This window comes from Gobius niger (genome assembly GCF_951799975.1).
Source record: "Gobius niger genome assembly, chromosome: 5".
Classification (NCBI taxonomy): Eukaryota; Metazoa; Chordata; class Actinopteri; order Gobiiformes; family Gobiidae; genus Gobius; species Gobius niger.
In genome coordinates this window covers 30,969-45,812 of record NC_136856.1, presented here as the reverse complement: position 1 = coordinate 45,812, position 14,844 = coordinate 30,969, and the positions used below count along the sequence as shown (strand labels likewise).

Sequence of the window (14,844 nt, the reverse complement as noted above, 5' to 3'; positions counted from 1 at the left end):
CCGTCAGTTCCACCTCAGTCTGACCTCAGTATCATTGAACCACTATGGGGAGATCTCAAACCTGCAGTTCATGAAAACAGACCAGGAACTTCCAAGATCTGGAGGTTTTAAGAAGAATGGGCCGCTTTACCATTAGATTATAAACCGAACCTTCACCACGACCACAGCACAGACTCAGAGCTGATGTTAAAGGGAAATGCACAGTATTAAGAACTGGGGTGTGTAAACTTTAGATCACGGTCATTTTGGTATTTTCATTATGATTCATAAATAGCAAACTCAGTTGTTTGACCAAAAATGGCTTCACACAAACACCAACTATGAGTGAAAAATCAGCCAGTGTTTGTAAACTTTTGAGCACAACTGTCAATGAGGACCAAAGCGAGACTGAAATAGAACATGAGTGGTTTTAGGAAGAAATTAAAAGCAGAGATATTAATAACTTTTGCTGTAGATTACTGAAATAAATATAATTAAAAAATGCATAGCAAGCTTTATGTTTTCATTTATAAAACATAAAGCAAAGCCATACCTTTGCCCAACCTTTACCCCAGGGCAGCTGTGGCTACAATAGTAGCTTACCACCACCAAGTATGGAGTGAATGAATAATGCAATGTAAAGCATCTTTGAGTGTCCAGAAAAGCGCTATATAAAACCAATGCATTATTATTATTATTATTATTGTTATTTTTATTATTATTATTACTATATAAAAACTGGGTTAGTTTTACATAATGGACACAATTTACTATGTACGGTTTAAAAGTACTGTTTTATTTTGTTGATACTGTATATTATTTACAAAGATTTGCTCAGAGGGATTTTGTAACTCGTTTTAATAAGTATTGTAATAAACTATAGTTAAAACATCACAGAAAATTCCAATTTTAATGTTGAAAAAAATATATTAAGAATGAGAGTCTGTAATAGAAGCTACTAACAGTGCAATATTCACAGATTGAAGACGATCTCTGTTGTTTTCAGACGGAGTCCAGAGCCCCCTGCTGGTGAGAGGGAGTACCTGCTGGACCCTCTGGGATTCACCTCCGAAAACCGTCTGTCCGAGTCTTCTCTGGAGGACAAACTGGGAGAGGAGGGAGAGGCTGAGGGGGAGAGCTCTCTGCTGCTGGAGGTCCTCAGCTCCTTAAAGACTCCTCTGCCCGGGTTAGATGTACCGCTGACGGATCACCACCAGGGGGAGACAGAGGTGAGCCACATTCACTGCACAATCAGACTTTTGATCGTCCATTTGTGGCACTATTATTATTGTTCGTCTTTGTATTTTCAATCTGTAAACTGTGTAAAACTGAAAGGCTTTTAGATGAAGTGTCTCAGTTAGATCTGGGCATCGTTAAACCAAAACTGTCTGGTATCGGGACAAAGGTTTAGGCCCTACTGGTATCAAAAAGTAAAAGTATTGAAAGCAGGACCCCCCAAAAAATAATAATCTTATATCTTGAGATCCAAGTTTTGATGCTGTTTTTCCAAGGAAGGAAGTGACTTCATCAATACTTTCTGCCCATTTTTTATACATTATTGTTCAGTTTCCCTGTTCTAGATGACAAATATTTGAGTATGAGTATTGGAAAAAGTATTGCATTCTACATCGTTAAATATGTAACGGTGCCCAGCCCTGTCCCTGGTGATAAGAGGAAATGTGGCACTTTCTCTCACACACAAGGGTTTGGAAAAGTAAAGCATTTCTGGAACTCCGGAACCATCAAAGGTTTTATAACCAAGAGCAAAACAGGTTGAAGAAATGAACCTCGTAACCCCCGCCTGAACTTTGGCTTTACATAAATCTAAAAGTGTCTGGAAAAAAAGTGGCAAACGAGTGATAAAACTGTGCCGGAAAAGCAACACAATAAAAAACGACAAAAAGCACAACTAAAGAGTGATGAACAAGCAACAAAAGCTTTTAGATTTGGGTGAAGCCAGTGAAGGCGGAGGCTGAGAGGGTAAAGTGTGGATCAGTGCTGTCATTTCCAGCTCTGTTTCTGACCCGAAGTGCCCAGAAGTACAAGAGAGACAAACCGCTTACATACAGCTGAAGCGTCTCCACTGGTTCAGGAATGACCTAAAGACAGATGTTTCATGTTTTAATAGACTTATTGTCCATAAAAGTCTATTGTCTATAACATTTCTTATACTGGATGAAGAAAAATGAATAAAGTCTTTTAATTACACAATAGCGCTGTCACTTCTGGAAACTATTGTGACATAATCCCTTTGTTCATACAGTTTGTGCCACAGAGAAGAGGCTGAATTTAGTATTAGTTTTTGTTTCACGTGGATGAGGCGTGAGGTGAAAGTGTTGATTTTTCACGCAGTGGTCGAAGTGGAGATTTTTATCTAGTTTCCTCCCTCCCCGGAGTTTCCCTCTGTGAGTGAGGCGGAGGTAACCCGGAAGTAGCCCCTTTGAATGCCGTCTTTTGGCAATTTTCATCCATAAAATACCTTATTTTTACGTGAAAACAGAAAATGACAGAAAAATTGCAATGCATTGTTTTCTCATATTTATATCAGTAATGTCCAGCAAAAGTTTCAAACTGGTATCTCTACCTTTATTTATTTTTCCCTATTCCCCTGCAGTGTCTTGTCTTAACTCTAAACCAGCTCCAATCATCTGCTTTTTGACTTTTGTGATGTTCTCAGACGGAGCGAGTGCAGGAGGAGACACAGGAGGCAGCGGGTGACGATGATGAAGACAACGAGGAAGTGGAGATCGATCTGGAGGAGCAGGAAGTAGAGGCAGACACACAGGAAGTAGACCTGTCTTTCTCTGAAGATGACGGGGTGAAAAGTGCAGAGGAAGAATCGGAGGCCGAGGTACGAGAACCTTCACCTCATCATGACAACGACAGTCTGAACCACTTATTCATCTCACTGAGTTTGTTCTTAGAAATCTATGATCATAGAATATTTACTCATCATTTGAAAGGGATTGTATGACTGCAGCTTCCAGGTTCCATTCACGGCGTGGTTTACAACTTCAGAAGAATCACAATACTTTACTAATCCACAGGGGAAATTCATCAGTTGCTGCCTCTCCAATAAATACAAAAAAAATCAAATAAGTGCTACTGGGACCATAAAATGAAACAGGATAATTCTGAGTCAATGTGCGAATAGCTCAAGGTATCAGAGAGAGTTCTCCAGAAGGAAAGAGCGGGAGCGTCTGTCGCTGAACGTCCAGAACTGTCCTGACGGTGAAGGGAGGTCCTCAGGATGGACCTGATCTTCCCCAAGATCCTCCTGTCCATCACAGTTTTAAGAGAGCATCTCCTTCCCCACATCACTGGCCTTCCAAAAAGTTTATTGATCCTGTTTCAGGAGAGCACTGGCAACAACTGGCTCTGCAGATGTCCAAAGAGCACAGCCTCTTCAGCAGACACAGCTTTGACCTTTTTCAGTTTGTATTTTTTGTGCAGTCAAGTTTACTGACATCGTGTATTTGTGGTCCTGCACAAATAAGGATTAGCTCAAAACTGTGTGAATAAAGTGAAATGCTGCTCCAGGTCTGTTTTTGACGAGGAACAACATTACAACACTGGCCAGGAGTGGCTGCTTTCGAATCAGCAAGTTAAAGCTGGGGAACCTGACTTTTTGTAGAGTAAACACAGCTAAATAAAGACTTTTTTGCTTTGTCTTCACCTAGGTTTTATTGAGCGATGTAAAATAGTAGTAGTTCATTTTGCAGTGGCTTCACTCTGCCGCAGGTGTGAACGTGCATGTAATGATGTGCAGGAGGGATTGCAAGAGCTAGAAATGAGTTTAGGATAAAACTAAACCTTTTGTACATTTTAAACAGGAAAAATCAGGTACCTCAGCTTTGACTTTGCCCCACAGCATACATTTATTTTTAAATGTTTCAAATGAAAAAAAAACATTCTGTCAATGATTAAAAGCTTTTTGGAGTAAAACAAAACTCTACTAAGGTCGTAAGTGTATTTATTCATACACATGAACATTTTCATTACTAACTTAATATATATCATCAAAATAATAAAAAGAATAAGGCCAAGTATTGAACCCTGCGGCCTTCATTATCCAACAGTGCAACATTCTGACACACACATACTTCGAGGTTTGGCAAACGCAATATGAAATGACTGTGAGGAACAAAACATTGAGTAAAGCCTATTTTCGCTGCGGTTAAATTTAATATACAACCATAATCCACAAAACAACGTGCCTGCAGTGTCTGAATAGAGTGTTGTGTAGGTCTCGAAACATTTACTGATAGCTTTTCCTTGTCTTTCTCAGCCCGTTCCAGAAAACACCAAAGAGGATCTTCAAGAAGATGGAGAAAACATGGCTGAACCCACCAAATATCTTGACAAGGAAGAGGATCAACACGATCTGAATGCCATCGATGAACACATTTTAGGAAAAAAACAGGGGGAAGATCCAGAGAGCGAAGAGGAGGAGACACAGGCAGCCATTTTGGTTCAGGAAGTTCAGGAAGAGAAACAAGCGAGAGAAACGGCGGATCATAATTTCAAAGTAGAGTCTGATGGAAACCGTGAGATTGAACAGGAAATCGAAATGCAAATTTCAGCAACAGTTGTTCCAGTTGTGGATGCTTTTGAAGTGGAGGAGGAGCTGGCGCCAATTTGTGATCAAAGTTCCTCAGAAATAGTTGAGAGGGAGTTTGAATTGGAACAACTAAACATGGATGAAGAGGAGGCCGTTTCAGGCGTGGAAGAGGAGAGAGAGTCGACGATTTCCGAAAGGCCCCAAAGGAAAACGTCCACAACAACTTTGGAAATAAACCTGGTGTCTCCAAACGCAGAGAAGCACGTTCGCTTTTCTGACGCTTTTGAGGAAGCCCTGAGATCAGACGCCAATGCTTTTGACCCAATTGAGAAAACGGCAGAAAGGGAATTGGTACAAGAACCAACGGGAGAGATGGAAGAACCAGAGGATTTAGGTCAAACGGAAAGCGAGATTGAAGTTCATGAGAGTTTGAGCCTTTCAGCGTGTGAGACAGAGGAGCCAAAAAAGCAAGAACATTTGGGAGGTTTTGAAAAGGATGATGCAAGTTTTGACAGTGTAACAATTCCAAAGTGTGAGACACAAAACAAGGAAAGTTTGGGAAAATGTGAAAGGGATGTTGACGACACAAATCAAGATCTAGAGTTTGTCAAAGAGTCTAAGGTTGAGACGGAACAGATCGAGAAGGAAGAGTTTGAAGAAGTGAAGGAGGTTGGAATTTTAGAGAAAACGCAAGAAGAAACCGTTAAGGTCTCTCTGAATCAGTCCCAGGATGTAGAACATTTTGAATCAAACAAAGGAACTTCAGAAAAGTCTGAACCGGAGACGAGCAGATCCAGCTTCACCGTCACCACAGCCTGGCAGAGGTCCCTCTCCGCTGGGGAGAACGACGAGGGCGGCCCCCCTACGGCTCCAGGGACGGCAAAAACCAACGAGGTCCCTTCAGTGTCCAGACCAGAGCCCAGACCAGAGTCCAGACCAGAGTCCAGACCAGAGACCAGACCAGAGTCCAGACCAGAGACCAGACCAGAGACCAGACCAGAGACCAGACCAGAGTCCAGCCCAGAGTCTAGACCAGAGACCAGACCAGAGACCAGACCAGAGACCAGACCAGAGACCAGACCAGAGACCAGACCAGAGTCCAGCCCAGAGTCCAGACCAGAGTCCAGACCAGAGTCCAGACCAGAGACCAGACCAGAGACCAGACCAGAGTCCAGACCAGAGACCAGACCAGAGACCAGACCAGTGTCCAGACCAGAGACCAGACCAGAGACCAGACCAGAGACCAGCCCAGAGTCCAGACCAGAGTCCAGACCAGAGTCCAGACCAGAGTCCAGACCAGAGACCAGACCAGAGTCCAGCCCAGAGTCTAGACCAGAGACCAGACCAGAGTCCAGACCAGAGTCCAGACCAGAGTCCAGACCAGAGACCAGACCAGAGTCCAGACCAGAGTCCAGACCAGAGTCCAGACCAGAGACCAGACCAGAGTCTAGACCAGAGACCAGACCAGAGACCAGACCAGAGACCAGACCAGAGACCAGACAAGAGTTCAGACCAGAGTCCAGCCCAGAGTCCAGACCAGAGTCCAGACCAGAGTCCAGACCAGAGACCCTACAGGTCCAAGAGTCCAGCCCAGTGTCCAGTCCAGTGTCCAGTCCAGGGTCCAGACCAGGGTCCAGACCAGAGTCCAGACCAGAGTCCAGACCAGAGTCCAGACCAGAGTCCAGCCCAGGGTCCAGACCAGGGTCCAGACCAGAGTCCAGCCCAGAGTCCAGACCAGAGTCCAGCCCAGAGTCCAGACCAGAGTCCAGACCAGAGTCCAGACCAGAGTCCAGACCAGAGACCCACACAGTCCAACAATCCAGACCTGAACCAAGACCAGAGGGAGACCATATTAGTGCTGAGCATTTGGAAAAAACAGCTGAGAAAACACCTAAAGGTGAGGAGTCGAGATGGGCCAAGACATGATCTGTTGTCCCAGAGTATTATAGTAGGATTGTTTTAAAGATAGACTTAAAAACATTACTTTAGCGCCTCGGCTTTGGTATTTTGTTTTATCCTTTGAAATGATGTCGCCGAAAGAATCAAATAGTAACAATGAAATACAGGTCTAGAGCTGGTAAAACACTTCCTGAGGCTCCTCCCGCGGGCAGCTCAGGGAATAACTTAAAAGTAAATTTAAATTACACATTTATTAAAATATTAAAAACATAACCTTCAGTTTCGATGTATAGTTTACAGATACAGCGCAGCCTGATGAACAAAATTGTGAGAGGCTCAGAGGGCTTTGGACCTTCAAACTTTTTTCGATACCGATATGAAAATATTGGTCATCTCGAATCAGGAAATAGATTAATAATGTTAATAAAACAAGTAATAAAAGCTGACTCAGCATTTTCCAGCTTTCCCGTCAGCACTGGAATGGCAGCCTTTTGGATTGTCAGTGGCCACAGATATATTTTTTGTTTGTCGTCACATGACAAATGTCTGTATTGAATCCTGTCGCTCTACGACGCAGTTGACCCCACCCCATAGGCACAATGTGTTTTCACTTTTGTAGGTGGCACTGTCATGCCATTTTTTGACCATATACCCACATTAATTTACCTGCAATTATCAGTATACCAGAGGTATGGGCCCATACCTCTGGGGTGCACCTACCCCGAAGTACAGTGTGCACCTACCCCAGGTACAGTGTGCACCTACCCCTAGGTAGAGTGTGCACCTACCCCTGGGTACAGTGTGCACCTACCCCTAGGTACAGTGTGCACCTACCCCTAGGTAGAGTGTGCACCTACCCCAGGTACAGTGTGCACCTACCCCTAGGTAGAGTGTGCACCTACCCCAGGTACAGTGTGCACCTACCCCAGGTACAGTGTGCACCTACCTCTAGGTACAGTGTGCACCTACCCCAGGTACAGTGTGCACCTACCCCAGGTACAGTGTGCACCTACCCCTGGGTACAGTGTGCACCTACCCCTAGGTACAGTGTGCACCTACCCCTAGGTAGAGTGTGCACCTACCCCAGGTACAGTGTGCACCTACCCCTAGGTAGAGTGTGCACCTACCCCAGGTACAGTGTGCACCTACCCCAGGTACAGTGTGCACCTACCTCTAGGTACAGTGTGCACCTACCCCAGGTACAGTGTGCACCTACCCCAGGTACAGTGTGCACCTACCCCTGGGTACAGTGTGCACCTACCCCTGGGTACAGTGTGCACCTACCCCAGGTACAGTGTGCACCTACCCCTAGGTACAGTGTGCACCTACCCCTAGGTACAGTGTGCACCTACCCCTGGGTACAGTGTGCACCTACCCCTAGGTAGAGTGTGCACCTACCCCAGGTACAGTGTGCACCTACCCCAGGTACAGTGTGCACCTACCCCAGGTACAGTGTGCACCTACCCCAGGTACAGTGTGCACCTACCCCAGGTACAGTGTGCACCTACCCCAGGTACAGTGTGCACCTACCCCAGGTACAGTGTGCACCTACCCCTGGGTACAGTGTGCACCTACCCCTGGGTACAGTGTGCACCTACCCCTGGGTACAGTGTGCACCTACCCCTGGGTACAGTGTGCACCTACCCCAGGTACAGTGTGCACCTACCCCTAGGTACAGTGTGCACCTACCCCTAGGTACAGTGTGCACCTACCCCTGGGTACAGTGTGCACCTACCCCTAGGTAGAGTGTGCACCTACCCCAGGTAGAGTGTGCACCTACCCCAGGTACAGTGTGCACCTACCCCAGGTACAGTGTGCACCTACCCCAGGTACAGTGTGCACCTACCCCTGGGTACAGTGTGCACCTACCCCAGGTACAGTGTGCACCTACCCCAGGTACAGTGTGCACCTACCCCAGGTACAGTGTGCACCTACCCCAGGTACAGTGTGCACCTACCCCTGGGTACAGTGTGCACCTACCCCAGGTACAGTGTGCACCTACCCCTGGGTACAGTGTGCACCTACCCCAGGTACAGTGTGCACCTACCCCAGGTACAGTGTGCACCTACCCCAGGTACAGTGTGCACCTACCCCAGGTACAGTGTGCACCTACCCCAGGTACAGTGTGCACCTACCCCAGGTACAGTGTGCACCTACCCCAGGTACAGTGTGCACCTACCCCAGGTACAGTGTGCACCTACCCCTAGGTATAGTGTGCACCTACCCCTAGGTACAGTGTGCACCTACCCCAGGTACAGTGTGCACCTACCCCTAGGTACAGTGTGCACCTACCCCTAGGTACAGTGTGCACCTACCCCAGGTACAGTGTGCACCTACCCCCAGGTACAGTGTGCACCTACCCCAGGTACAGTGTGCACCTACCCCTAGGTACAGTGTGCACCTACCCCTAGGTACAGTGTGCACCTACCCCTAGGTACAGTGCTTGCGACGGCAGGCCGCTCGGGCCTAGTGAGACATAAACAAGTCTCCCAAAAACTAAGATGTATGTATGTAGCTCAGCTTCACTGTGACTCCTGTGGAGGCGAGTAAATCTGATGAAGAGTATGTAGCTCAGCTTCACTGTGACTCCTGTGGAGGCGAGTAAACATGATGAAGAGTATGTAGCTCAGCTTCACTGTGACTCCTGTGGAGGCGAGTAAATATGATGAAGAGTATGTAGCTCAGCTTCACTGTGACTCCTGTGGAGGCGAGTAAATATGATGAAGAGTATGTAGCTCAGCTTCACTGTGACTCCTGTGGAGGCGAGTAAATATGATGAAGAGTATGTAGCTCAGCTTCACTGTGACTCCTGTGGAGGCGAGTAAATATGATGAAGAGTATGTAGCTCAGCTTCACTGTGACTCCTGTGGAGGCGAGTAAATCTGATGAAGAGTATGTAGCTCAGCTTCACTGTGACTCCTGTGGAGGCGAGTAAATATGATGAAGAGTATGTAGCTCAGCTTCACTGTGACTCCTGTGGAGGCGAGTAAATATGATGAAGAGTATGTAGCTCAGCTTCACTGTGACTCCTGTGGAGGCGAGTAAATATGATGAAGAGTATGTAGCTCAGCTTCACTGTGACTCCTGTGGGAGTCGAGTAAATATGATGAAGAGTATGTAGCTCAGCTTCACTGTGACTCCTGTGGAGGCGAGTAAATCTGATGAAGAGTATGTAGCTCAGCTTCACTGTGACTCCTGTGGAGGCGAGTAAATCTGATGAAGAGTATGAAGCTCAGCTTCACTGTGACTCCTGTGGAGGCGAGTAAATCTGATGAAGAGTATGTAGCTCAGCTTCATTGTGACTCCTGTGGAGGCGAGTAAATCTGATGAAGAGTATGAAGCTCAGCTTCACTGTGACTCCTGTGGAGGCGAGTAAATCTGATGAAGAGTATGTAGCTCAGCTTCATTGTGACTCCTGTGGAGGCGAGTAAATCTGATGAAGAGTATGTAGCTCAGCTTCACTGTGACTCCTGTGGAGGCGAGTAAATCTGATGAAGAGTATGAAGCTCAGCTTCACTGTGACTCCTGTGGAGGCGAGTAAATCTGATGAAGAGTATGAAGCTCAGCTTCACTGTGACTCCTGTGGAGGCGAGTAAATCTGATGAAGAGTATGTAGCTCAGCTTCACTGTGACTCCTGTGGGAGGTGAGTAAATCTGATGAAGAGTATGTGACTCCTGTGGGAGTCGAGTAAATCTGATGAAGAGTATGTAGCTCAGCTTCACTGTGACTCCTGTGGGAGTCGAGTAAATCTGATGAAGAGTATGTAGCTCAGCTTCACTGTGACTCCTGTGGGAGTCGAGTAAATCTGATGAAGAGTATGTAGCTCAGCTTCACTGTGACTCCTGTGGGAGTCGAGTAAACATGATGAAGAGTATGTAGCTCAGCTTCACTGTGACTCCTGTGGGAGTCGAGTAAATATGATGAAGAGAATGAAGCTCAGCTTCACTGTGACTCCTGTGGGAGTCGAGTAAATCTGATGAAGAGTATGAAGCTCTCGGCTTCACTGATATGATTGTCTCGGTGGGAGACGAGGAAAGGCGTGTGTTACTATGTTAAAACCGTTACAGCATGAAGCTTAATAAACTAAGTGGTGAATGTTTATGACGTGTTTTCACAGAGAGCCTGGCTGTGGAGGGAATCACCCAGAATCCATTTGGGGTCCGTCTGCGAAGGACTCAGGCTTTGCAGAGGTTTATCGCCGAAGATGAACACAAACAGGTTTGAAGCATTATTATTATTGAAGTGAAGTTTATGTTTAACAGAGTTGATGGTGACTGTGGAAAAATACATTCAGAGAAATTAATTTGACACGTTTGCTGCTACTACTGATGTCCATGTTTTCAAGTAATTCTGAATCTGTATCTTTTCAGCCCATCCACACGTCTCTCTCTCCGCTCTCAAAACAGCCAATCACAGCCAAGACTCCGCCTCCAAACCCACCAATCACAGCCAAGACTCCGCCTCCAAACCCACCAATCACAGCCAAGAGTCCGCCCCCAAACCCACCAATCACAGCCAAGAGTCCGCCCCCAAACCCACCAATCACAGCCAAGACTCCGCCCCCAAATCCACCAATCACAGCCAAGACTCCGCCTCCAAACCCACCAATCACAGCCAAGACTCCGCCCCCAAATCTACCAATCACAGCCAAGACTCCACCTCCAAATCCACCAATCACAGCCAAGACTCCGCCTCCAAATCCACTAATCACAGCCAAGACTCCGCCTCCAAATCCACTAATCACAGCCAAGACTCCGCCTCCAAACCCACCAATCAAAGCCAAGACTCCGTCCCCAAACCCACCAATCACAGCCAAGACTCCGCCCCCAAACCCACCAATCACTGCGAAGCCAACGCTACTGAACCTGCCAATCACGAACAAACTTGCGGCGCCAAATCCACCAATCAGCACGAAGCCTGTGTTGCCGCGGAAACCGGAGACGGACACTGTGAATAAATTCAAACGGACGTCAGGTCAGTCTGATGTTATTATTGATTTAGGTTAAAATGTGGACATTTTGGCCAACAGGAAGTTTGGCAAATACATTATGTGACATTATGTCTCAAGTAAAAGCAAATGACTTCAAAACATTTGAGTACTGTGAGTACTGTGACTATTGTGAGTACTGTGAGTACAGTGAGGACAGCGTAATGGTTTGAGGAAAAAAAAAATCTGATTTTTCCGGTTTTAGGCAAGGCAAATGTATTCGTACAGGACATTTCGTGTACAGGACAATCAATCAATCAATCAATTATATACGTGATTTAATTATATATATATAAAAAAACTCTTCCTTACCCTCCTCGGTCTCTTCTTCCTCCTGCTCGGGTCCTCTACCGTCGGCCTGGGAGCTTGAGGGTTCAGTATCTTTGCTGTTCCTAGAACTGCACTTCTCTGGACTGAGATGTCTGATGTATTTCCTGGGATCTGCTGGAGCCACTCCTCCAGTTTGGGGGTCAGTGCCCCGAGTGCCCCAACGACCACGGACACCACTGATGCTTTACCCTCCAGGTTTTCTCCAGCTCTTCTCTGAGCCCCTGGTCTTTCTCTAGTTTCTCGTGTTCCTTTTTCCTGCTGTTGAAGTCTTGGTATTGCTATGTCGACCACAGCGGCTCCTCTGCTCTTTGTCACCACCACAATGTCCGGTTGGTTCATTACCATTCTGTCCGTCTGTATCTGGAAGTCCCACAGGATCTTGGCTCGGTCATTCTCCACCACCTTTGGAGGTGTTTCCCACTTTGACCTTGGGGTTTCCAGCCCATACTCTGCACAGATGTTCCTGTACACTATACCAGCCACTTGGTTATGGCTCCATGTAAGCTTTCCCTGCAGCATCTTACACCTGCAGTTCTGTAAAGCTGGATTGTCTCTTTGGCCTCTTTGCACAGTCTACACCTGGGGTCTTGTCTGGTGTGGTAGATCTGGGCCTCTATTGCTCTGGTGCTCAAGGCTCCTGTGCAGCCATGATGAGCCTCTCCAAGCGCTCATGGAGAGCCGTTAGTGTCTTAAGCCAATAGGCGTGTATCATGTCAGGGCCTGGTGCTGTCCAGTTTTTCATACCTGAAGCTCTTTCTTGGACGTCTGCCACTGTGATGGTAGCTGGATTCTGTTCAGGGAGGTTGCTGTGGTCCTCTGTGTGGTCCTCTCTGTGGTCCTCTCTGTGGTCCTCTCTGTGGTCCTCTCTGTGGTCCTCTCTCAGAGCCACCAGCCACTGTGCATCACTGTTGTGTGCTGCCTCCTTCTCCCATATGCCTTTCCAGTACTGTTCAGTTTCCAGCCTTGGTGGGTCTGCTCCATTATTGTTACCCTGCCACTGAGCTACACTTTGCAGTTTACAAATGTCCTTCAGTAAAAGTACTTTGTCTCCTCTTCAGGGGCAGGATCTGAGCCTCCGAGCTGGATCTCTGTGGCCAAGCACAAGCAGAAAGTTTACAAGGAGAACTCTCCGGTTACCAACAAGGTACTGCTCCATTACGGACACTTTCAGATCAGATAAATAATAAAGATATTTGTATTGGTAATGTATTTATATTTTCAGGATGAAACAGAGAAGACGACACAGGAGCCCAGTAAAGGTGAGTCTTCTTTACTTTTACAGTTGAATAGTTTGGAACACATAACGTCACGTGTGGAGGAATAAAGGAGGTCAGCAATTTGGATTTTGATTCACTTACCTTAGAAACTGTAAAATGAAGAATGGACTTATATACTTATATACTTCCCTGTGAAACCGGCTGACCCCGGACGTTTCATTATTGAACACAAGCTTGTCTTTCTGATCTCCACGTGTTTGTCTGAACATAGGCAGCAACGTCCTGATGCTTTCTTTTTATTATTTTTATTTTCTTGTGTCCCATTAAGAAACACTACCCTAAACTTATGTAGTGGTTGTAAAACCAAAATCTGATTTTAAAGTGTGACGGCAGAGCCATGAAAAAGTAAGTGTATAATGGGGGTCAATGGGGCAGAAAATGTGAAAACTCAACTAAACATGAAACAAACAAAAAAAACGTAAAAAATCAAAGTTGTTTCTGACCTTTGACACCTTTGACACTGAGTGTTTTGAAATGTAGACCCACATTCTGCCCAAACTCACTTTTCATATGGAAAATGAGCCATTTTGTGTGTTAAAATAGTTAAATATTTTGATATTTTTTCAAACGTTGGTAGTTTTGTGCAGAACTGAAGTGGATTAACATCATTATGTGAAAAAAGTGGCATGAAAAGCCACTACCGGTATGTGGAAATGTGTCCAGGGGCGTCAATGACCAATGTAAATTAAAATCAGATTCAGAAAATGTTGGTCAAAATAGGTTTACAAAAAAATATATATATATATATCTCAAATATGATAGAAGTCATTAATGGCAAAAAGTGGCATGAAATGCCCCAATGGAAGACAAGGGATGATAGAGTTGTGAAATTGCCTCGCTCCCATGTGCTGACCCCCCTCACAGCCGGGGGTCCCACAGAAAGAAGAAACATCACCACATTGAGACTGACAGTCCAGACATGTTCTTATAATTATGGCCATTTTGTTTCTGTTTTTTCTCCAGTGATTTCATTGAGCCTCAAACCTGCTTCGCCGCTGTCTCCCCCAAGTCCGGTCCCGCCAATGGCACCGAAACCCAGCCACTCCTGCCCCTCTCCCGCCCCAGTCACGCCTCTCTCCTCTCCTCCTCCTGCCTCCTCCACCTCCTGCAGGCCGATGGCACTGATCCCCAGCCACTCCTGCCCTTCTCCCGCCCCCGCCTCACCGCCGTCTCCCCCTCCCCGTGTGACCTCCCCACAGGACGAGCCGCCCTGGATGGCACTGGCCAAGAAAAAGGCCAAAGCGTGGAGCGAGATGCCGCAGATCGTTCAGTGACGGAGTCGCAACGAACTGAACAGACATTTTGCACAAAGTTTGTTTACTTTCAATTTGTACGAGTCACTTCAGTTTATTCTAAATGTATAAATATTTGCCTGCACCGCTTTAATGAGCATTCACGGCAGGCATTCAGTGCCCACACGGTTGCACTACTAACGAATGGGCACATGGGGGCAGCGTTGAACCAGAGACTTTCAGCTTAAAACTACAGCCTGAAGGATTTGAACGTGTCATTGCTGATTGTATTGATATGTAAATACTTTGTCTTTGGAATTTACCCTCACACAAGTCATGTAAACGAGAAGATATAAAAAATGTGGATTATAAAGTGTACTTTAACTTTCTATGGTATTTGTTTGGTCAGTATACAAGTATAAAGTATACAAACATTCCAGTGTTTTTGTACGATTTCACTGCTTCTTTTAACATTTCTCAGACAATTTATTGAGGAGAGTGAAAGGTTATAAGGGGAGAGTGGGGTAACTGAGACACGTTTTTCTTTGGTGCTGCTTTGGTAAATTGTCATTTAATTT

At 46.0% G+C, this 14,844-nt stretch overlaps 1 protein-coding gene across 1 annotated transcript in view; it reads left to right on the top strand.

Annotated features, from left to right (window-relative positions):
- Positions 1-14,619, top strand: part of LOC306963514 (uncharacterized protein) — a 54,674-nt gene extending 40,055 nt beyond the window's left edge. Inside the window, exons 10-20 of the mRNA XM_079557087.1 lie at positions 986-1,208; positions 2,657-2,830; positions 4,268-5,481; positions 5,764-5,829; positions 6,052-6,219; positions 6,250-6,437; positions 10,558-10,658; positions 10,811-11,414; positions 12,816-12,901; positions 12,980-13,016; positions 13,998-14,619. Of these exons, the coding sequence (XP_079413213.1) occupies positions 986-1,208; positions 2,657-2,830; positions 4,268-5,481; positions 5,764-5,829; positions 6,052-6,219; positions 6,250-6,437; positions 10,558-10,658; positions 10,811-11,414; positions 12,816-12,901; positions 12,980-13,016; positions 13,998-14,308 (3,172 nt within the window). The 3' untranslated portion in view covers positions 14,309-14,619. The remainder of the gene's footprint in view (positions 1-985; positions 1,209-2,656; positions 2,831-4,267; positions 5,482-5,763; positions 5,830-6,051; positions 6,220-6,249; positions 6,438-10,557; positions 10,659-10,810; positions 11,415-12,815; positions 12,902-12,979; positions 13,017-13,997) is intronic.
- The last annotated feature ends 225 nt before the right edge of the window (positions 14,620-14,844 follow it).